Source organism: Ahaetulla prasina, chromosome 4 (assembly GCF_028640845.1).
Source record: "Ahaetulla prasina isolate Xishuangbanna chromosome 4, ASM2864084v1, whole genome shotgun sequence".
Lineage (NCBI taxonomy): Eukaryota > Metazoa > Chordata > Lepidosauria > Squamata > Colubridae > Ahaetulla > Ahaetulla prasina.
This window is the reverse complement of record NC_080542.1, coordinates 104980902-105005563: the sequence shown is the minus strand read 5'-3', so window position 1 is coordinate 105005563 and position 24662 is coordinate 104980902. Positions and strand designations below refer to the sequence as shown.

General features: G+C 37.4%; 1 protein-coding gene across 1 annotated transcript in view; it reads right to left on the bottom strand.

Moving 5' to 3' along the window:
* LOC131198245 (protein NYNRIN-like) overlaps nt 1-24447 on the bottom strand; it is a 62266-nt gene extending 37819 nt beyond the window's left edge. Inside the window, exon 1 of the mRNA XM_058182735.1 lies at nt 24336-24447. Coding sequence (XP_058038718.1) covers nt 24336-24447 — 112 coding nt within the window. The remainder of the gene's footprint in view (nt 1-24335) is intronic.
* Between the last annotated feature and the right edge of the window lie 215 nt (nt 24448-24662).

Here is a 24662-nt window from a genome sequence, read left to right as displayed (position 1 = left end):
TAATTCCATCCATACTGGGCTATGGTCAGTTAAACACCTCGGAAATATCTTCATTTTCTTCACCCTAGAAAGCAAGTCATTAGAAATTAAAATAAAGTCAATACGTGAAAAAGATTGATGCCTATTGGAAAAAAAAGTAAAATCTCTCTCATCTGGATTCCGTAACCTCCATATATCTCTAAACTCAAAGTCTTCCATCATTTCAAAGAAGGATTTTGGTAGTTTTGCATGTATAGGTATCTTCTTAGAAGAGGTTCTCTTATCATTTCTTGTATCAATTACTCCATTCCAGTCTCCTAATAAAATAAACGAACTGTAATCCCAGAGGATCAACCTCTCGTGTAACATTTTATAAAACTTTTCTTGTTGCTGATTAGGTGCATAAATACCTATCAGCAAAGTCTTTTTTGCATCTATCACCAGTTCAATAGCAATAAATCTTCCTTGAATATCTGCCTCAATTAACTTAGCTGGTATATCCTTCCTGATATATACAACGATTCCATTTTGCTTCTTATCCAAAGCTGATGCAACAAAATGTTTACCTAATTTTGAGTTTATTAAGTATTTTTGGTCTGATAATTTGATATGTGTCTCTTGCAGGCAAATCACATCATTTTTAAATTGTTTCAAGTAGTGAAATATTTTCCTTCTTTTCTGAGCTGAATTCAAACCATTAACATTCCATGACAAAATTCTATTTGCAATTACTGGCCTCCTGAAGCTTTGAAGCAGACAACAGATGATCCTCCTCCGGTATCTTCTATCTAGCTCCTCCCACAGCTTCCATACTGGGGTCCTAACTTTTACTTTGAAGCTGTTGCTCTTTTTTACACTTAAGAGCTCCTCTTGTCACCCTTTGCTCTTGTGGTTCCTCTGATGCTGGCAGCAATGAAGTCTCTTGGATCACCACGCCTTCTTGGATCTCTTGAAGTTTTTCTATCACTTCTATTTCAACTTTCAAAACTGTAGAAAGAAAATCCTTTGCCTTTAAAACAGTGTCAATTCTATATCTCCTTCCTTGATAAAATACTGTCAGACCAACTGGCACCTCCCATCTGAATTGAATCTGGTGTTTTTTAAGTTCTTGTGTAAAAAAAACAAATTCCTTCCTATCTCTTAACATCTTGGAAGGAATCTCTTTCAGGACTTCAGCTCCTGTTCTCCAATTTTCAAAGTTGTCTGATATGCAACTTGCAAAATCTGATTTCTCATAGTTCTTTTCACAAAATAAACCACAATGTCCCGAGGAAGCTTTCTCTGTCTTGCGATCCAGGAATTAACTCTATATATTTTATCAATTTGGTAAGCTACCTCTTGGGGTTCCACTTCAATAAATTCAGCCAATGCTTCTGATACGATTTTTCTTAGGTCCTCTCCTCTCTGTTCCTGCATACCACGGATTCTAAGAGCTCCTTCCATAAGTTTATATTGCAATATCAAAACCTGATCTTCATTTTGATCCACTTTTTTCTGAACACCTTGCATTTTGTCTTCTAAGTGCTTATTTGACTGAGAGATCTGTTGCATCTCTTCTTCCAATCTCTCAATTTTTTTACTCAAACCTTGAACAGCCATCATAATATCTTCTCTTATTTTTGCATTAAAATTTTCCATCATCTCTTTTTGCCTATCGTCAGAAAGTTTTAATTGTTCTTTCAATATATCCTCAAGATTTGCTTCAGATCCCCTTCTTCCAGAAGGCTTTAAAGGTTTAACTGCCATTCTATCTTCAAAAGAATCAAAAATTTAAACTTAAAAACTTTCCTTTACTCCTTTCAGTATAAGAGAGCTCCGTTTATAACAATCCACAAATAATGCTACTTTGTTGTACTAAAAAATTCACTTTCGCTTTCAGACGCCATTTTAAAAGTCAATTAATCAGAGACAAAGAGAAGTTTCAAATTTCAAAAGGGGAAGTCAGTGTACTTGCTGTGTTGTTTCTACTTCAAAGATCGAATGCTTGTGAAATCCCCGTCTGCTTAGAAAATCAATCAATTTGACAAGTCCTTTTGAGCAGAAGTGACTCCTACTCCTTTTTCCTGAAAAAACAGGAGCACATTTGAAGTCGGAGTATAATGAGGTTCGATGGGACTTGAAATCCAGATTCGCTCTTAAGAGCAAACCCCCTGGAGAGATCTACCACTCCCCCACAGCTCTGCACACTCCCTTTTGCCCAAGGGTATGCTAAGTTCAGTGATCAGTGATTTAATACTGTTTCACTGACTTTTACGATCTTCTAACGCGGAGCGCCCTGTTAGAGCACCCTGCAGGAGTGGTGACGTCACTGGAAGCCCTTTCCATTTTATTTTCATTGGATTGTGATCTGCCCATACATTTGTTTCAATTTGTATCTCTTGTACATTTGTTCTTAATTCCGGTGTTATCCATATCATATCTATTCTCAACCATGATTGATGTCTATCTGAGTAAAATGTATATTTGTTTTTCTCTAAGTTCATTTCTGTCCATGTATTTTGAAGTGATAGTTCTTCTATCATTTTAAAGAAGTTCCTAGGGAATGTTTTCCGTGCCTTTTCACCTATTTTCTCACTTCTATAGTCCAGTTTTGTGTCCACATTTGCATTAAAGTCCCCTAACACACAAGTATTTTCATAATCCATTTCAGTTATTTTCATGTGGAGTTTTTTCATAGAATTCTTCTCGTTTATTATTTGGCACATATATTGCTGTCAAAAGTACTTGTTTGTGGTTTATTATTACCTCTACCATCAAAATTCTCCTTCTTCATCTGTGTATATTTGCATGGCATTTATTGTTTTCTTTATGCATAAGACCATCACAGTGGTGGGTTTCAAATAATTCCACCACTGGTTCGCATGGCTTCTGTGCAGGCACACACGTATGGCTTCTGCACATGTGCGTGCACACGGCGTTCGCCATTTATTTATTTATTTATTTATTTATTTTGTCACAACAATATATGTAGGTATCATACAAAAAGATTATATAGTATATGTTGTGTCTTGCCCGCTCTCACAGCAGCCGGGGCCTTCTTATCTGCTCCCGAACACGGAGGAATGTATGCCTCCCGTTCCTAGTCCTGGCTCCATGCCCAGACAAGCTGAAGAGGAGGGGGCACCTCCCGGTCCCAGCCCTGGCTCCATGCCCAAGCAGGCTGCAGAGGAGGGAGCACCCCCCGGCCCCAGCCCTGGCTCCATGCCCAGGCAAACAGAGCAGCTAGACCCCTCCCCCTCCTCCACAGCATGTGAGCCTGAGGAAGGTTTATTTCCAACAGCTGCTGATTGGAGTGACCCTCGCATCAGAAGACTGGATAGGCGGAGGCAACAGAAGGAAGGGAGGGGCAGGCCTTAATGAGTGCTGAGTCATGGAGCCACACCCCATGGCCTATATAAAGGATCTGCTTTCTGGCAGTCTCTGAGTCAGGCAAAGTCGAACTTATCTTGCTGAAGTCACTTTCTGGTCTCCTGCCTGCTCTGAGGACTTTGCTAGGACTTTGGGCAGAGCTGCAGAGGCAAGCCTGATTCGGATTTCCCTGACCCGGCCGTCAGCGGAGGAGTGAGACACGACAGTATATAAACACATATATGAGTAAATATAAGGAGGTATAAGCATATATATATATAGAAAGAAGAAAAGAAAAACAATAGGACAGGAACGATAGGCACGTTTGTGCGCTTATGCACGCCCCTTATGGTCCTCTTAGGAATGGGGTGAGGTCAATTGTAGAAAGTTTTTGGTTAAAGCTTTTAGGATTATGAGAAGAGACCACAGAGTCAGGTAAAGTATTCCAAGTACTGATGATTCTGTTACAGAAGTCATATTTTCTGCAATCTAGATTAATCTAGATTGTGGCAATGCTCAACCGAGCAGCCTTTCGGGGTATGCATGCCTCCATCTCTGCTCTCTGGGCAGCAGCTGCTTTTCTCCGCACTGCTGGGAGAGCGTCTTGTGCCATTTACCACCTGTGAGCCGCCACTTTCCTCTTAAATCCCATCCGGAAAGCCATTCAACATGTGTCGTGTCCCACTCCTCCGCTGACAGCCGGGTCAGGGAAATCCGAATCAGGCTTGCCTCTGCAGCTCTGCCCAAAGTCCTAGCAAAGTCCTCAGAGCAGGCAGGAGACCAGAAAGTGACTTCAGCAAGATAAGTTCGACTTTGCCTGACTCAGAGACTGCCAGAAAGCAGATCCTTTATATAGGCCATGGGGTGTGGCTCCATGACTCAGCACTCATTAAGGCCTGCCCCTCCCTTCCTTCTGTTGCCTCCGCCTATCCAGTCTTCTGATGCGAGGGTCACTCCAATCAGCAGCTGTTGAAAATAAACTTTCCTCAGGCTCACATGCTGTGGAGGAGGGGGAGGGGTTTAGCTGCTCCGTTTGCCTGGGCATGGAGCCAAGGCTGGGGCCGGGGGGTGCTCCCTCCTCTGCAGCCTGCTTGGGCATGGAGCCAGGGCTGGGGCCGGGAGATGCCCCCTCCTCAGCCTGTCTGGGCATGGAGCCAGGGCTGGGGCCGGGAGGACATTCTTCAGCGTTCGGAAGCAGATAAGCAGACCCCGGCTGCGGTGAGAGCGGGCAAGACACAACAACATAGCTGCTGCTTCTTTGTGCTGCAGCACTTTCCGGATGGGACTTAGAGGAAAGGGGAGGCTCACAGCTGCTAAATTGCACAAGACACTCTCCTAGCAAAAGCAGCAGTGGAGAGAAGCAGCTGCCAACCTGGAGAGCACATGGAGTGTGTCCGTGAGCAACCGAGGCTCGTCAAGGGACTGAAGAAGCAAGTATCTCTGCTACAGCTCTTTCCAGATGTGACTCCTTACAGGTAAGAAGAACCATCTGGTCCATTCCCAAACTGTTTTGGCCCTCCTGTGCCCTCCCTCGTGGCCCTTTGGCCTAGCGCGGCAGGCTGCAGGCTGAATAAATTGCTTCAGCCTGGGAGGGGGCGGCGGCATAGTTTGAGGCCAGAGGGGAGGGTGGCATGCAGGCGGAGGCCCAGGGCAAGGTCAGAGCAGGGGAATGGCGCATTTCCTGACCCGAGGCAAAGGGGGAGTGGGCAGCATGTGGGCAGAAGGATGGGGATTGGCGAGACCAGGCCTGAAAGTTTGAAGTATCCAGCCAGTCCAAGACGCCCCCCCCCAAAAGGAAGAATAAAAAACAAACAAACAAGAGAAATCATTCACTTGGTCTCAAAACAAATCCAAGCTATTTCTCTTCTTCATTTTGCAAGCTCAATTTGTAATCCATGATAGTTCAAAGCATAGATCAAAGCCTTTCAATATTTTCATCCTGTATCTCCAAACTTTCAAAGTAAGCAATCTGCAGGCATTATTTTGTTTCAAACTCCTTTCTAAAAATAACCACCCTAGGCTCAGGCTGTAAGACTTCCGGTTTGGCACCGTAGGTGATGGCGGTGATCTTTACGATCACCAACCTCTGGATTTTGTGGAATCGCTAGGACAGCTTAAATCTGCTGTCCAGCGGTTCGAAAAACCCTCTCTTCGGGAGAAGGAGAAGGGGTGAGCTGAGGGCAGAGGTTGAATTTCCCTAAAGCCCCTGAGAAAAAAGGGGTTTGAAGGGTTAAGTTCCCTCCAGTAACCCGAAGTGCTCCAGATCCGAGGATTCTTCTGCTTTGGCGGAACCAATCACCACGACCAAACGCCGAGATTTATTTTGGACAATAAAGGATTATACCGGACAGAATGAAAGTGGGATAACTTTATGCAAGTAGCCAAGCCAATTCCCCGATACTTTGTAACAAGTTGGAAAACAGCAAGAAAATGGAGGCGAATTGTTAACAAGTTAACGAGTGGAAAGCGAAAGTGATACTTTCAGTGTTTGCCGTCTGCAGTTGGTAATTTGCATGTTACTTGCTGCTTTTACTCTTTAACTCTTTGCTGCCTAGAATCTAGGAGATTTTTAAATACTGCTTTAAAAGACTGTGTTTTTCAGAAGTTAAGAAGATTTAAAGTGAATATTAAGTTGGAAATAAATAAATAATTTTATAGAAGATGGCAGCCAAACAATTAAAGTCTACTGTAACAAAGGGCTCTGGAATCTCTCAGCTGGTGCCTCTCCAGCTCATACAGTGGAGACTAGAACATTGAACTTAGAGGCGGTACAAGAGAATTTAAAGACTTTATGCAAGAAAATTTAAAGTAATAACTGATGAGATGTCTGAAATGAAAGAGCAGATATCAGAAATTCAAATGGGAAATAAAGAAGTTAAGGAAGGATTTGTAATTGCAGTACAAAGTTTGGCAAATAATGTGATTTTATTGAAGAGGAGGTTGAAGAAATTAAGCAACATAATTCAAAATTAGATAATAAAATGGCTGAATTTCAAAGTAAAATGGAAAAACAGATGATGAAATAGTTTTGATACAATACAGAAATATGGAATTTGCTCTAAGAATTCGTGGTCTGAAAGAGAATAAAGAAGAGGATTTAAGGAAATTTTTCTGAAGTATTTGCTGAGATATTAGCAGCTCGTCCAGCAGATGTGGCTTATCAAATTGATAAAATATATCGTGAATTCTTGGATAGCAAGGCAAAAAAAGTTGCCAAGGGATGTTTTTATTTATTTTACAAATAGAACAGTGAGATATCAGATTTTGCAAGCCTCATATAAGGGGGAGAAGATTCAGATTGGTGGTCAGGATATCTTAATATTTAAGGAAAATCCACCAAAATGTTAAGGGCTAGAAAGGAATTTGCCTTCCTGGTGAATGAACTTAAAAAACGTCAGATTGAATATAGATGGGATATTCCAACTGGTATAATAGTATATTATGCAGGAAAGTACATCGCCTCAATACAGTTGGAAAAGCAGAGAATTTTATGTTGAGGCATTAAAAGTTGGAAGTCTTTCTCCACTGGATGCTAGAAGAAAGGAGACTGAAGTGAAGGAAAGAGAAGTGAAGCAGGTTCAAGAACAGATTGCGATGGAAGAAGATTTATTACAAGTGTTGGAAATACCTATGACGGGTCCAGATTCAAAAGAACAAAGGCTGACAAGAGCTGCTGCTAAACGCAAGGAACAAGAGATGAAGGCACAACAACAACTGGCAACTACTACAACGGAAACAGTGGAGGAGCAAGGCCTAAAGCAAAATGTGATTTGCGGCTAGTGTTCCAAAAGTTTCCTTTGGCCGATAATGGCAATTAAACTATTATCTTGGAATGTTAATGGTTTGAATTCACCGCAGAAGAGAAGGAAAGTATTTCATTATTTGAAACAATTTAAAAATGACATTACTTGTTTACAAGAAACACATATTAGATCTTTAGACCAGAAATATTTGATAAATTCAAAACTGGGAGTACATTTTGTTGCCTCCTCTTTGGAGAAAAAATGGTTTAGTTATATATATAAAGAAGGATATATCAGCAAAATTAATTGAGGTGGATAAGCAAGGAAGATACATTGCTATTGAACTCTTGTTGGAGGAAAGAAGACATTATTAATAGGAGTTTATGCTCCGAATCAACAACAAGAAAATTTTTTCAAGTTTTTACATAAAAGAATAGTATTTTGGGATTATAAATCATATATATTAATGGGTGATTGGAATGGTGTGTTGGATACTCAAAAAGACAAAAAAAGCTTAAGGAAGATATCAAGCGAAATTACCAAAGGCTTTTTGAAATGATGGAGGACTTGGAATTAAGAGATATTTGGAGAGAACATAATACAGAAGAGAGGATTTTACCTTCTTTTCTGATAGGCACCAATCATTTTCGAGGATTGATTTTATTTTGATTACTAATGATTTGTATTCTAGAGTGAAGAAGACGAAGATTTGTTCAAGAACTTTATCTGATCATAGTCCAGTTTGGATTGAATTTGATCGGGAAAAGGAGGCTAGGAGATCATGGAGGTTGAATGAGAATTTGTTTAAATATGAACAAAATGTAAATGAATGTAAAAACAAATGAAAGAATTTTTATTATGAATATGAAAAAGAGACATCTATAGAGATGATTTGGGACTCCAGTAAGGCTTATATGAGAGGAAATCTTATACAAATGAATATTAAATACAAAAATAAATTGCAGAAAAGAAAAGGAACTGGAAGAGGAAATTAAAAGAAAGAACAATTATTGATAAAATAGCCCAGGAAATAGTAAAATAAAAGAATCAATAAATATATTGAGAGGTCAATTTAATATGTTGATGGCAGATCAAGTAGCAATTAATTTACAATATGTAAAACATAATACGTTTAATAATGCCAATAAGCCAGGAAGATGGCTTGCCTATTTAATAAGGAAAAACAGAAAATCACGAACGATTGATAAAATAGAATATAGGGGTAAGGAAGTTTATCAAAAGAACTTGATTAAAAAGCATTTTAGAGTATTATAGTAAGTTATATTCTAGGGATATGGTTGATGATACAGAGATAGAAAGATATTTACAACAACAAAATATTTGTGAGCTTACAGAAAATCAAAGAGAAGAATTGAATCAATTAATTACTTCAGAGGAAATTTTCTTAGCAATTAAACAACTTAAAATCGGTAAAGCACCAGGAACAGATGGTTTAACAGCTGTTTATTATAAAATTTACAAAATGAGATGGTTGAACCACTTAAAGAGTTATTTAATAAATTTCAAATGGGAGGAGATGTTCCCCTTCATGGAGGACAGCCTTTATTTCGTTAATACCGAAGGAAGATCGAGATGGTATTAAAGCAGAGAATTATAGGCCTATATCACTTTTAAATACTGATTACAAGATATTTACCAAGATATTGGCTAATAGATTAATGCCAGTGATGAATCAAATAATTCATAATGATCAGTCAGGATTTATTAAGGGTAGGCAGATGAGATATAATGTGAGGCAAATCGTAAATTTACTTGAATATTTGGAACGAAACAACCAAGTATCAGCGGCATTCCTTTTTGGATGCTGAAAAAGCTTTTGATAGATTGGATTGGCAGTTTTGTTTAAAGTAATAGAAAAATGCAATTTGGGGATTATTTTATTCGTGCAATTAAAGCAATATATCAGAAGCAAACAGCACAAATAATAGTAAATGGTGGGTTAACAGAAACTTTTAAAATTGAGAAAGGGACGAGACAGGGATGTCCCTTGTCCCCATTACTTTTATTTTAACTTTAGAAATTCTTCTGAATAACATACGCGGTTCCGATCGAATAAACGTAATTAGAGTTAAACATCAAGATTATAGATTAAGAGCTTTTGCAGATGACCTGGTTGTTACTGTATCTCAACCAATATACTCAGTAACTGGTTTAAAAGATATAATTGGTCAGTATGGTAAAGTATCTGGATTTAAGGTCAATCAGCAAAAGACAAAGATGATAACTAAAAATATGGATATACAACAAAAGAAGAGTTAGAAAGAACTTCAGGTTTTGAAATCGTTAAAAAGGTTAAATATTTAGGAATATATGTTACAGCTTCAAATGTTAAATTATACAAAAATAATTATGAGGTATTGTGGCAGAAGGTATGGAAAGAAATGGAGAGTTGGAAGAAGTTACAACTATCTTTGCTGGGAAGAATAGCGGCTATAAAATGAATGTTTTGCCCAGGTTTTTGTTTTGTTTCAAATGATACCGGTGTTTAAGAATGATATTAAATTACAGGAATGGCAAAAGGGATTAGTAAATTTGTATGGATGGGCAAAAACCAAGAATAAAATTAAAAGTAATGCAGGATATAAGGAAAGGGGGTCTTAAAATGCCTAATTTAAAATTGTATTATGAAGCAGTTGTTTTATCATTAATTACTGATTGGATTAATTTAACTGAGGAAAGAGTTCTGAATATAGAAGGTTATGGTTTGTTATATGGGTGGCATGCCTATTTATTATATGATAAGAAAGTTGATAAAATATTTAAAAATAATATAATTAGAAATGCATTATTGAGGGTTTGGAGGAAATATCAATACAAATTAGATGGAAAGATTCCAATATGGGCAAACCCGAGACACATGATAGAAAATATAAATATATATCAAAAGATGGAGGTAGTTACTTATAAAGAACTTCTTTGTATGGAAAAGGGGGAGTTACAATTAAAATCTAGAGAAAAGATGGGGGAAGAAGGGAAAAATTATACATGGTTCCAATATGGACAACTACAAGCTAGATGGAAATTAGATCAAAAAATAGGTGTTAAGCAAATTGAGGATAATTTGTTAAAACAAATGAGAGATCAAGGTCAACAGCATATTAAGAGGTTGTATAATGTATTAGTAGAAATAGATTCAGAGACTGATTTGGTTAAGGATTGTATGATTAAGTGGGCACAAAATTTTCAGCAACCAATAATGTTGGAAACTTGGGAAAGAATTTGGGTGAGGAATGTTAAATTTACACAAGCGCAAAATATGAGAGAAAATATTTATAAGATGTTTTATAGATGGCATTTAGACCCCCAAAAATTGTCATGTATGTATCCTAATGTACAGGCTAAATGCTGGAGATGTGATTGTGAAGATGCTACTTATTATCATATATGGTGGACTTGCAAAAAAGTCAAAGCATTTTGGATTAAAGTATGGTGGATCATGCAGAATATTTTGAAAAGAAGATTAAGTTTACCCCGCAGTTCTTTTTACTAGGAATAATTATGGATTGTACAGCTATAGAGACTAAATTGATTCTGAACTTAATAACAGCCGCAAGACTTTTGATTGCTCAATATTGGAAGAAAGAAGAATTACCTACAATTGAAGAATGGACTCTTAAAGTATCAAATCTGGCAGAAATGGCAAAATCTCTGCTTACTTGAAAGACTATACACAAGAAAAATATATTTTAGAATGGAAAATGTGGATTGATTATATTCAAAATAAGTATCAGATAAAAAAATATCAAATAGCATATGAGTAAATTTAGGAAATAATTTGTATTAGATATATTTTTGAAGGAGAGGGGAATTGAGAGTGTGAATAAGCGTGGAGAGACTAGAGATTATAATTTAGGAATTATTTTAGATTATGATTGTTAGTTTTGATACCCTGCATTTTGTTCTGGGAAGTCGGGGTGGGGTGGGGGTAAAGGGAAGGGAATTGGGGGTTGAGGTTAGTGATGGAGTGATGGTTAATGTACAGGATTATTGAAGATGTATAAATATAATTAATGTAGGGTCGGGTCTGACCAGTTGCCATTTTAGAACGGTGGGGAGGGAAAAAAGAGAGAGTAGGAGGTAGGAAAGAGGAGAAGAGGAAGGAAGAGGGGTAGAAGAGGGAGAAGAGTGTAGGGTGGAGGGAGGAGAGGAGGTAGATAAGAGAAGGAGAGGAAGGTTTGGAAAGTAAAAGAAGGTAGAAGAGGGAAGAAGGTTAAAAAGGGGGGTGGTGACTGGGCAGGCCCGACTAATTGTATATAACTGTACATTGGATGAATTATTTGACAAGATTGTAAAAATAAAACTTTTTTATAAAAAAAAAAGAAAAAAAAGAAGCCTGTTATTAAAACACAGCTGCCTGCAATTACTGCAGGTTCTAGTCCCACCAGGTCCAAGGTTGACTCAGCCTTCCATCCTTTATAAGGTAGGTAAAATGAGGACCCAGATTGTTGGGGGGGCAATAAGTTGACTTTGTAAATATACAAATAGAATGAGACTATTGCCTTACACACTGTAAGCCGCCCTGAGTCTTCGGAGAAGGGCGGGATATAAATGTAAATAAATAAATAACAGACTTCTTCATTCCACTTGTAGTATCCTCTCCAACCATTAAATATGGTGCTTACTTAGTTTTCGATTTTTACTACAGTATTTATTTTGAAGACAAAAAAGACTTTTTAAAGTCCATCCAAACTAATAACCATAAAATCCATTCCAATTTTTTTTAATGTAGGAAAAAAACCCAAAGAGAACCAATCAGGCTTTCCATAAATTTTGACCCATGCCTCTTATTTTTTAAATGCAATCAGGCTTTTTCTGGATCTGTTAAAAGGTTCAAAATCTTAGTCGCTGCTAAGCTTTGGGGAGCAGGAAACGGAACACCCTGCCTCTCTCTTTTGAGTCACATTCTCAAAGAAAAGAAAAGTTCTTGGGGTAAATTCCTCCCAGAGGTTAGAAAAAAGAAAATCTTGCCCAGATCACTCATGCTGCTACTCAGTCCTTTTCAGTCACTTCTTCGATCAGGCTGTCCCAGCTTGTTATGGCCATAATGGCTGTCTTCTTCTCCTGCCTCCAGACCTGCGAGGGATTGCTTTCCTCCTTGGAATCCATGGAGTGTCCCCTCTACTTTGTCATCTCTCCAGGATGACTTCTGCCCCCACTTCCCCGGGAGCCTCCTAATAGGTAGAAGTTGGTTGTATTAGTGGACCCCTGCTAAGTCATTACCATACCGCCACAACATTGTGACAGTTGTTGTGAATCATTACGGTTGGGTTTTTTATATTTAAGTTTTTTTTAAAAAAATATTTTAAATACAAGTAATGCAAATGATACAAACATATACATACACATCTAAATACAAAAAAAGAAAAAGAAAAAAAATACAAATAATACAATGCAGAGACCATTTCCCTCCCCCTTATATTTCTTCTATAACAGCTTAAAAATATACAATATATTTTAATTGTGCCCTTATCCCCTCCAAAACAGCATATATTCTTGAGTAGGTTTGTTTCCTTTGTCTTCCACCAACACTGATTTTATAAAATCCCCCCATATTTCATTATAATTGTTTGTTTTAATAATCCCTTTTTAAAATGTAATTTCTGTTGTTAATTTATTGTTCGTTGCCATGCTCCAAATTTCATTATACCATTCATTTCTTTGAATATCTCAATTTCTATTTTTTTATTTTTATTTATTTTATTTTGTCACAACAATATATATAGGTATCATACAAAAGATTATATAGTATATAAACATATATATAAGTAAATATTAGGAGGTATAACATATATATATATATATATATATATATATATATATATATATATATATATATATATATATATATATATATATATATATATATATATATATATATATATATGTTTTCTGAGGTTTTCACGGGTGTTTGTATGTAGGTCTTTGGTTGTTCGGGTTTTCTCCCGTGTAAAATTGGAAATGTCTTGGCAACGTTTCGACGAAGTCTCATTCGTCATCTTCAGGCTTCAGCTTCGTGCTCCCAGTTTTTGGTTAAAGCTTTTGGGATTATGGGAAGAGACCACAGAGTCAGGTAAAGTGTTCCAAGCACTGATGATTCTGTTACAGAAGTCATATTTTCTGCAATCTAGATTAAAGTGGTTAACATTAAGTTTAAATCTATTGGTTGCTCTTGTATTATTGCAATTAAAGCTGAAGTAGTCTTTGACAGGAAGGATATTACAATAGATGATTCTATGAGTTAAACTTAGGTCTTGTCGAAGGCGACGGAGTTCCAAGTTTTCTAAGACTAGGATTTCAAGTCTGGCGGGGTAAGGTATTTTGTTGTTTTCAGAGGAATGGAGAACTCTTCTTGTAAAATATTTCTGGACACATTCAATTGTATTGATGTCAGAAATGTGGTAAGGGTTCCAGACAGGTGAGCTGTATTCTAGAATTGGTCTAGCAAATGTTTTATATGCTCTGGTTAGTAGTGTAGTGTTTTTGGAAAAGAAGCTACGCAAGATTAGGTTTACAACTCTTAGAGCCTTTTTTGCTATGTAGTTGCAGTTGGGTTTTGGCACTTAGATCATTTGATATGAAAACTCCAAGGTCTTTAACTGGGTGGGGGTCATGTGTAAGGTAATGTCCATCAAGTATGTACTTAGTGTTTGGATTCTTTTTTCCAATATATAAGACTGAGCATTTGCTGGTTGAGATTTGGAGTTGCCAAGTTTTAGACCAAGCGGTTAGATGATCAAGGTCTTTTTGAATGGCAGATGTAGTGTTAAATAGTTTGACATCATCAGCAAAGAGAACACAATTACTCGAGATATGGTCACAAAGATCATTAATGTATAGTATGAAGAGTGTTGGTCCAAGAACGCTGCCTTGAGGAACGCCATTCTTGACAGGAACAGGATTTAATATAACAACAGAGTTGGAAGGGACCTTGGAAGCCTTCTAGTCCAAGCCCCTGCCCAGGCAGGAAACCCTACACCATCTCAGTCAGATGGTTATCCAACATTTTCTTAAAAATTTCCAGTGTTGGAGCATTCACAACTTCTGCAGGCAAGTTGTTCCACTTATTAATTGTTCTAACTGTCAGGAAATTTCTCCTCAGTTCTAAGTTGCTTCTTTCTTTGATCAGTTTCCACCCATTGCTTCTTGTTCTACCCTCAGGTGCTTTGGAGAACAGCCGACTCCCTCTTCTTTGTGGCAGCCGCTGAGATATTGGAACACTGTTATCATGTCTCCCCTAGTCCTTCTTTTTATTAAACTAGACATACCCAGTTCCTGCAACCGTTCTTCATATGTTTTAGCCTCCAGTCCCCTAATCATCTTTGTTGCTCTTCTCTGCACTCTTTCTAGAGTCTCAACATCTTTTTTACATCGTGGCGACCAAAACTGGATGCAATATTCCAAGTGTGGCCTTACCAAGGCATTATAAAGTGGCACTAACACTTCACGTGATCTTGATTCTATCCATCTGTTTATGCAGCCCAGAACTGTGTTGGCTTTTTTAGCAGCTGCTGCACACTGCTGGCTCATATCTAAATGGTTATCCACTAGGACTCCAAGATCCCTCTCACAGGTACTACTATTGAGCAAGGTACCACATATAACCTTAAATTTCTGGGTTCTATCATATCGCAAGATCTCAAATGGACAGCTAACATCAAAAACATCATTAAAAAAGGACAACAAAGAATGTTCTTTCTGCGCCAACTCAGTAAGCTCAAACTGCCCAAGGAGCTGCTGATCCAATTCTACAGAGGAATTATTGAGTCTGTCATTTGCACCTCTATAACTGTCTGGTTCGGATCTGCAACCCAACAAGAAATACACAGACTTCAGAGGATAATTAGAACTGCAGAAAAAATAATTGCTACCAACTTGCCTTCCATTGAGGACCTGTATACTGCACGAATCAAGAAGAGGGCCGTGAAAATATTTGCAGATCCCTCGCATCCTGGACATAAACTGTTTCAACTCCTACCCTCAAAACGACGCTATAGAGCACTGCACACCAGAACAACTAGACACAAGAACAGTTTTTTCCTGAAGGCCATCACTCTGCTAAACAAATAATTCCCTCAACACTGTCAGACTATTTACTGAATCTGCACTACTATTAATCATTTCATAGTTCCCATCGCCAATCTCTTTCCACTTATGACTGTATGACTATAACTTGTTGCTGGCAATCCTTATGATTTATATTGATATATTGATCATCAATTGTGTTGTAAATGTTGTACCTTGATGAACGTATCTTTTCTTTTATGTACACTGAGAGCATATGCACCAAGACAAATTCCTTGTGTGTCCAATCACACTTGGCCAATAAAAATTCTATTTCTATTTCTATTTCTATACGGTACCTGTTCATTTTGGTTTTTTTGCCTAAATGTAGAACCTTACTTTTTTCACTGTTGAATTTCATTTTGTTAGATAGCGCCCAATGTTCAAGTCTGTCAAGATCTTTCTGTAACTTGAGCCTATCTTCTGGAGTGTTGGCTATTCCTGCCAGCTTGGTGTCATCTGCAAATTTGATGAGTTTCCCATCTATCCCCTCGTCCAAGTCATTGATGAAGATGTTGAAGAGTACTGGGCCTAAAACAGAGCCTTGGGGTACTCCACTGCATATTTCCCTCCATGTGGATGTAGTTCCGTTGAGGACTACACGTTGAGTGCGGTTGGTCAGCCAGTTACGAATCCATCTGGTGGTGGTGCTGTCTAACCCATATTTTTCTACTTTATCTAGTAGTACATTATGGTCTACTTTATCAAATACTTTACTGAAGTCCAAGTAAATTATATCGACAGCATTCCTCTGGTCTACTAATTTTGTCATTTTGTCAAAGACTGCACTAAGATTAGTCTGGCATGATCTGTTTTTGACAAACCCATGTTGGCTTTTGGTTTGATAGAGCATTGCCAGTTTTGACTACTTGTTGTCTGTTAGACAGAAAAGCAGATATCCATTTGTGAAGGGGTCCTGAAATGCCATAAGATTTTAGTTTTAGGAGAAGTTTATCGTGTACTACTGAGTATTTCGTCCCCAGTATTTAGCCATCACTAATCTAGCTACCATTATCAAATTTACAATCATTTCTTTTTTTGTTTCATTTATATCCCGTTGTTCCACCAGCAACAATAATGCAATTTTTAGTGACATATCTAAATTTATATTCAAAAGTGCTCTAATTTCTTAAACACCATGTCCCATATTTTTTGTGCTATCACAATTCCACCACATGTGTTTATATGTTCAACCTCTTTCTTGCACCTCCAACGTATATTTGTATATTTACCATCTATTTGATTTAGTTTACGTGGGGTTAAATACCATTTCCATATCACTTTATATCCATTTTCTTTAACTCTTAACTGACATATTCTTATATACTCTTCTATTCCAAACATTTTTACAATCGTTATTTATTTCTCCTAAATCTGATTCCCAAATTAATTTTAAAGCTTTTGCCTGCTAATTCAGTTAATATTCTATATATTTTCCCAATTCTTCCTTCACCTGTATTTTCTTCATTCATCTCACATTCTTTTATAATCATTTCAAATTTTAAGGGTCTATCTTTCTCCTCTAATCTTGCTTCCACTTTTATCCATTTCTCTAATTGTATTAAGTTCAATCAATTTACTTTAACATCTGCTAAAATGTTCTTTAGTTGTGTTATATTTTATCTTTTTCTTCCAGTGTTCCCAATTTATATATCTGATTTTCTTTTAGTTTACTAATCCATTCCTTCAATTCAACCCTAGGGAATTTCTCCATTTCCACCACCAGTGTTAAAGAAGAAATTCCTGGCATTAGTTGGTATCTCCATTTATTCCATAATTCTATCAAATTTTTAAAAAGAGATTTTGAATCCTCTTAGCAATTTTTTAAATATCCTTTTAAAACCAATATGTTTCTGCAGGATCACCTATTTCCCTTAATTCTTTCAACTTTATATCTCTCCATATTAAATCTAGTTACTGCTATAATATCTGGGACCACCTTTAATTGATAAATAATTTTTAACATTTGGAAGACTCAGCCCACCCTTTTTTAATGGTTTATACCAGGGGTGAAATCTAATTTATTTTGCTACCGGTCCTGTGGGCGTGGCCTGGTGGGCGTGGCTTGGTGATCATGTGACAGAGTGGGTGTGGCCAACTTGTAAAATGTGACATTTTGCAACCAAAATTTGGGGCACAATTGTGGTCATAATCTATCTTTCTTTCTTTCTTTCTTCCTTCCTTCCTTCCTTCCTTCTTTCCTCCCTCCCTCTCTTTTTTCTTTCCTTCCTTCCTTCCTTCCTTCCTTCCTTCCTTCCTTCCTTTTTCCTCTTTCTTTCTTTCTTTCTTTCTTTCTTTCTTTCTTTCTCTCTCTCTCTCTTGCCTCTCTCTCTCTCTTCCTCTTTATTTCTCTTTCTCTTTCTCTCTCTCCCTTCCTCTTTCCTTCTCTTTCTGTCTGTCTCTCATTCTCTCTCACACATGTAAACACACACACACACACACACACACACACACAAAACCTGGTCTAAACAGAGCCCTTCCTGGGGAGTTTTCCTGCCGGGGCGCTCCTGGCAGCAGCAACAGTGGCAGTGGCGGCAGCAGCAGAGCTTGCCTGGGCTCCCCCCCCAGTCCCAGAACTGTGCTGCGCCGGGGAGTTCTCCCACGTGGATGCTCCCGGCAGCCCATGATGGGGGGGGGAAGGCAAGTGGGCAGTAGTCAGCCAAAGGCTCCGCAGAATCCAAGCGCAAAAGCCGAGCACACCATGCCCAAAAGGCAAGCGAGTCTTGCAGGTCCCCCCTCAGGCTGAGCACAGTGGGTGTCCCTCCCCCCCCCACTGCCAGCATTGGGTTACCTTATAGATCCTCTCCCTGCAGCCCTGCCATGCTTTCTTTAGTTTCTGCCTTCCGCTTGCCTGCCTTCACACATGGCTGTGGGCTGCAGATTGGTTGGGGGCGTGGCCAGCTAGAGATTGCTACTGGCTCTCCGAACCAGCCCCAATCTCCGCTACCTACTCAGCTGATCCGGTCCGATCCGGTAGCCTTTCACCCCTGGTTTATACCACAATCCTTTTCCTATTCTTGCTCTCTTACCTCCATTACAATACACCTCCAGCAACCTCTGTATTTGCTTTAATTCTTGATCTGAAAATTTAATTGGAATCATCCAAAACAAAAAAATAATTTTTGGTAAAATTTTCATTTTTATCATTGCAATTCTTCCAAACCATGATAATTTTACTTTCATATTTATCTATTTTATCTTTTATATATTTCTTTAACTTCAATCACTGCAGTTGTTAGTAAGATGTTATGAAATAAATTTGGCTTCTCCATTGATTGCTTATCAGAAAGTTGAAAAAGTTGATCATATGATCCCAGGACACTGCAACCATCATAAATACATGCCAGTTGCCAAGTGTCAAAATTTGATCAAGTGACCCTGGAAATAGAGTCATAAGTGTGTAAAGTTATCATAGGTTACTTTTTTCAGTGCTGTTGTAATGCTAAATGATTATTAAACAAATGGCTATAAGTTGAGAACTAACTGTATATAAATTTATCAAAATGAAAGTGACAAAATTACAAATAATTAGTGATCTGAAATTATCAAGGCCTCTCTTAGACATTGAGAGTAGAATTGCAATGCAGTTGGATTCACCTAATACACTGGGTCAGTTGTTAATTAGTTAATTTCACATTTTAACCTAATGCTCTGGTGAACCCAAATGCAGCCTAAGGTTGAGCTGCTTCTACTTGAAACTGTACAGTATGTTTCATAAACATAGGCAATTAGATCAGCATGCTGTGAAACAGCTTGCATCACTTAACTATACTTTTAGTCTCATCAGGATATAAGGTTCATCAAAGCCACTGGGAAAAAGAGTGAACATAGTTCAAGTGTTAACAGATGCAAAATTTGGTTCTGCTAAAAGCTCAAAAAATTAAATGCATCTAGTTGGATTTTCAGCATTTTTGTGATCAAGAACGTAGACAAGGAAGTTTCAAAATCCCATTGAGCCAATACTTATATATTAACCTCTTTAAGATATCCCAATTTGGGAGCTTTTATTCATATTTTTTTCCTTCTTGGCCCTATTTTCTGAATTTCTATCATTTGGGCTCAGTATCTTTTATAATACAGTTTATGATCCAGAGACCTGATTCAACTCCAATTTTTGTCACCATGATGTAAAAAAGATGTTGAGACTCTAGAAAGAGTGCAGAGAAAAGCAACCAAGATGATTAGGGGTCTCAAAGATAAAACATAAAGAACAGTTTCTGGAACTGGATATATATAATCTTATGAAAAGAAGGACTAGGGGTGACATGATATCAGTGTTCCAATATCTCAGGGGCTGCCACAAAGAAGAGGGAGTCAAACTATTCTCCAAAGCACCTGAGAGTAGAACAAGAAGCAATGGGTGGAAACTAATCAAGGAGAGAAGCAAGTTAGAACTAAGGAGAAATTTCCTGACAATTAGAACAATTAATCAGTGGAACAACTTGCCTCCAGAAGTTGTAAATGCTCAACAATGGAAGTTTTTAAGAAGATGTTGGATAACCATTTGTTTGAAGTGGTTTAGGGTTGTCTGCCTAAGCAGGGAGTTGGACTAGAAGATCTCCAAGGTCCCTTCCAACTCTGCTATTCTATTCTATTCTATTCTATTCTATTCTATTCTATTCTATTCTATTCTATTGTATTCTATTCTATTCTATTCTATTCTATTCTATTCTATCTGCTTATGTCACTGAAGGTACTTAGATGTGAAATGTGATAGCAGCCAACCTTGATACCCATATCTGCAGGCCGATAACTTGCTGTCTGATTCAACCCTGTTGATTGCCCTTATCTACATCAGGTTCCCAGAGTTAATCTGTACAGAAAAGCACTGCTAATGTTGGGAATGTCAATTTTATTGCTACAGAAACTAGTAACTTAACTGCCTGCTGCTTGCTAGCTCCAGGTGTTACTTGCGATTGCATATGATATATTTTCAGCAAAGAGCTGTAGACCATATCTGGAGCAGCCACAAATGAGGACTGTTTTTTTTCTCACCTCGCAGAGTCAAAGGATTGATAAACCCTTTCAAAATAAAGGAGACCATTTGCTTTGAGTGGATTTAAGAAGAGTCTTTAAAAGAATGTTTTCTTTGGTTTCCTTACAAAACTCTTAGATGTGCACATTTAATGGATGTTATTAGCCTCCAAATTTGATAAACTCTCCTCCTATTAGATTTAAGCTTTAAAAATTTAGCCAGCATGGAAGTTGAAACACATGTTTGAGAAATGAGGTATAAATGTATGTATTTATAGATATAACATTAACATTCTATATTTTCCCAGTAGACCTGCTTATAGAGGGGTGTATCCTCAATTTTATCTCCAGTATTACAACATTTTAAACATACTTGGTAGCAATTGGTCAGTTCAACAAGATTCCATGATTAGCATGGACTTCCTCTCCCTCTCTCTCTCCCATCCATCCATCCCATGTCTGTATCTGTACATTAAAACTTCAGAAGGGAGGTAGTATATAAGTTGATTGATCTGGTAAAAAAAAGGCATCATTATCTTTTAACTTGCATTTCTCTTCCATAAAGACAACTATATTGATTTGTTCGACACTGTGGTCTCCAGGTTGTTATTGGTAATTGTGATCTTGCTTTGCTCTTAATTTTCTTGAGTAAATAAGGGGTCCTTGAGACCCCTGCGCCTCTGATTAGCCCATAGATTATCTGAAATGATATTTCACACTCCAAGAAACTAAAAAGGTGTTAAAAAGTAGGACATTTTTCAGTAATTTCTGAACAAATCTGGATGCCAAGCACTCTTAGACTATGAAGTTGTCTGTTTATTAATTTTCTCCCACTTGCCTTTTGTTGATCCAGCAGTAGAGTACGATATCATTTAATAAATGATACCATATTCTTTAAAGAGCCTTCAGAACTACTTTGCTCAATTATATTCAGATTCAAGGTCTCCTAAAAATAAAATCACCATGGTTTTCAAATGGCAAGGAATCAGTTGGCATTTAACCATGTTATTCCCAAATCACTATGACAATATGATATGAGAATTTTTATTCACATTAACTCTTAATTTATCAGCATTTTGCAAACTGCAGAATGAATATTTTGGCCAATGCTGATTTTTTTTAATTGCAGTAAAGTGATAAGCATGCTTTGTTTTTGTTTTTGTCATTCCAATTCTACAATATGACGATGCTAAAGCCTTTACAACAAATTGTGACAAGTTCTCAAAGAGATGGGAGTACAGACCATCTTATTTGTCTCTTGAGAAATCTGTATGCGGGTCAAGAAGCAACAGTGAGATCTGGACATGAAACCACTGATTGGTTCAAAATTGAGAAAGGAGTTTGGCAAGTCTGTATACTGTTGTCCTGCTTATTTAACTTATATGCAGAGCACATCTGAGAAAGGTGGGGCTAGATGAATCACAGTTGGAACTAAGATTGTCAGGAGAAATATCAATAACCTCAGATATGCAGATAATACCACTCTAATGGCAGAAAGTGAAGAGGAACTAAAGAGCCTCCTGATGCGGGTGAAGGAAGAGAGGGCAAAAGTTGACTTGAAACTTAACATTAAGAAAACTAAGATTATGTCTCCCAGCCCTCTCAATTCCTGGCAAATAGATGGGGAAGAAATGGAGGTAGTGACAGATTTTATTTTCCTGGGCTCCAAGATCACCACATATGGAGACTACAGCCAAGAAATTGAAAGACACTGGCTCCTGGAGAAGAAATCTAGGGCAAAGTTAGACAGCATATTAAAAAGCAGAAACATCACCCTGCCAACAAAAGTTGTTTTTTTTGTATCAGTTCTTCATGGGAAATGTGTTGTAACACACTAAGGTTAATTACCTTTGGATTTTTTAGCCGGTTATTTATATAAATATGTCACTGCTTTAAAATGGGGAGTTAACTGCTCAAATAAACATTCTTGGGAAGAACAGCCTGATGTTGGATTTCCAGATCTTTAATTCGTGCACACTCATACCCCATCATTAGAAGCAATTCCCTGGAGAAGCCAAGATACTGGAGTTTTTGTGAGATGGTCCTGAACCATCCTGATTTGAAATTATTTTCTATAAGTAGAGTACTCAAATCTGTAGGAAAGAAGTGTAGTTTTACAAAAATGTAACTCCACGCACCTGTTTTGATTTTGGCTAATACTGCCTCCTTCTATATTTGGGATGCAGAGTGCTATCTTGAAATCTGGTCTTAGGAATTTAGGCTATTAGATAAAGAATTTGAAAAAAAATGGAACTTTCTTATTATACATGTTGACTGGTGGCAACCTTATACGAATAGAAAAAATAGATGAGTCAATTCCCACAATGGAAATATGGATGGAAAAAACTGATGGAATTGATAGAGATGGCAAAATTAACTGCTTTAATTAAAAAACTTATTCAGCTTTGTTTCCACCTGAAAACTGCTTCATGACTGAATACTTGAAACAGAATTTTTAAAAAAATCAGTATTGATTAGATTAACGCTCTTGTTATAGAGATGGCTAATAGCAAAGCGTTGAGATTACAATTGTATTTTGTAATCTACTTAACTGAAAAAAGTCAGAAGTCACTGCTTTTTTTCTTTTTCTCTTTTTCTCTGTACCTTGTATCCCTTTCCCTTCTACTTTTTTCTGTTTCTTATAATCTTGCTTCAATTTGTTACAATAAACTTCTAATTTTTTTTTAAAAAAGAATGTATTAGTAGTAGTTGACCGGAAATAACTATATTTTGAAGTAGTCATGAAAGTTGCATAGAGAAAATTATGGCTTTGGAAGGCTTTTAAGAAAGCCGCCTTGATAAATTTGATGAAACAGAATAAAGTTAAACTGATGAAGCAAACGCATGGACTGGGTTCCCATTAATCTGCATATTCCAATATGCAGGTTTCTAAAAAAAAACAATCTTTGGAATGAATATTACCTCTTGTCCAAATTAACAATTCATTTCTCATCATCATTTCCACTGACTTAACTTTTGGTTATTATTAGGACAGGAGTGATATTTTTTCTTTTTATATATATTTTCCAAATTGTACTAATGCCTGTAAACACTTTCAAGTATAAACTTTTGTGTCAAAATTGTTATTTTTATTTCTGAAGGAAAAACATAGTATTATTGTATCAATCAGTTTGACTGACAAGTCATTTACTTCATGACATTATTTGTGGTTGCTTCCATAAGAAAAAGAAATAACTGTTTAGTAAGCAGAAAAAATTACAAATATACTTTTGTTGTAAGAAAGATGAAATATAATGCTGAATCATGATGATAGCTTAATTAAGCAAATTGACCCAATCAACTGCAATCTGTAGTTTTTTTGAACTACAAGTTATTCAATCCAGAAGTTAAAAACAATGAGTTTCAAATACACTCCTATACAGCTGTGCTCATACGTTTACATACCCTTGCAGAATTTATGATTTCCTGGCCATTTCTCAGAGAATATAAATGATAACACAAAAACCTTTCTGTCACTCAGGGTTAGTGTTTAGCTGAAGCCATTTATTATCAATCGACTGTGTTTACTCGTTTGCAATCATAATGACAACAGAAACTACCCAAATGATCCTGATCAAAAGTTTACATACCCTAGTGATTGGGGCCTGATAACATGCACACAGGTTGACACAAAGGGGTATGAATGGCTAATAAAGATACCCCATCCTCACCTGTGATCTGTTTGCATGTAATTAGTGTGTGTATATAAAAGGTCAATGAGTTTCTGGTCTCCTGACAGACCCATACATCCTTCATCCAGTGCTGCACTGATGTTTCTGGATTCTGAGTCATGGGGAAAGTAAAAGAATTGTCAAAGGATCTGTGGGAAAAGGTAGTTGAACTGTATAAAACATGAAAGGGATATAAAAAGATATCCAAGGAATTGAGAATCCCAATCAGCAGTGTTCAAACTTGAATCAAGAAGTGGAAAATGAGGGGTTCTGTTGAACCAAGCCATGGTCAGGTAGACCAACAATACTTGGCCAGGAAAATTGTTTGGGATGCAAAGAAAAACCCACAAAGAACTTTAGGTGAAATGCAGGACTCCCTGGAAACATATGGTGTGGCTGTTGCAAGATGCACAATAAGGAGGCACTTGAAGAAAGATGGGCTGCATGGTCGAGTCACCAGAAGAAAGCCATTACTATGCAAATGCCACAAAGTATCCTGCTTACAATACACCAAACAGCACAGAGACAAGCGTCAAACCTTGTGGCACAAAGTCATATGGAGTGATGAGACCATAAGTGAGCTTTTCGGCCACAACCATAAACGCTACATTTGGAGAGGAGTCAACAAGGTCTGATGAAAAGTACACCATTCGTACTGTGAAACATGGAGGTGGATCACTGATGTTTTGGGGATGTATGAGCTACAAAGGCATAGGACACTTAGTCAGAATAGATAGCACGATGAATGCAGTATGTTATCAAAAGATACTGGAGGACAATTTGCATGTATCAGCCCAGAAGCTGCGCATGGGATGTACTTGAATATTCCAACATGACAATGATCCTAAACATAAGGCCAAGTCGA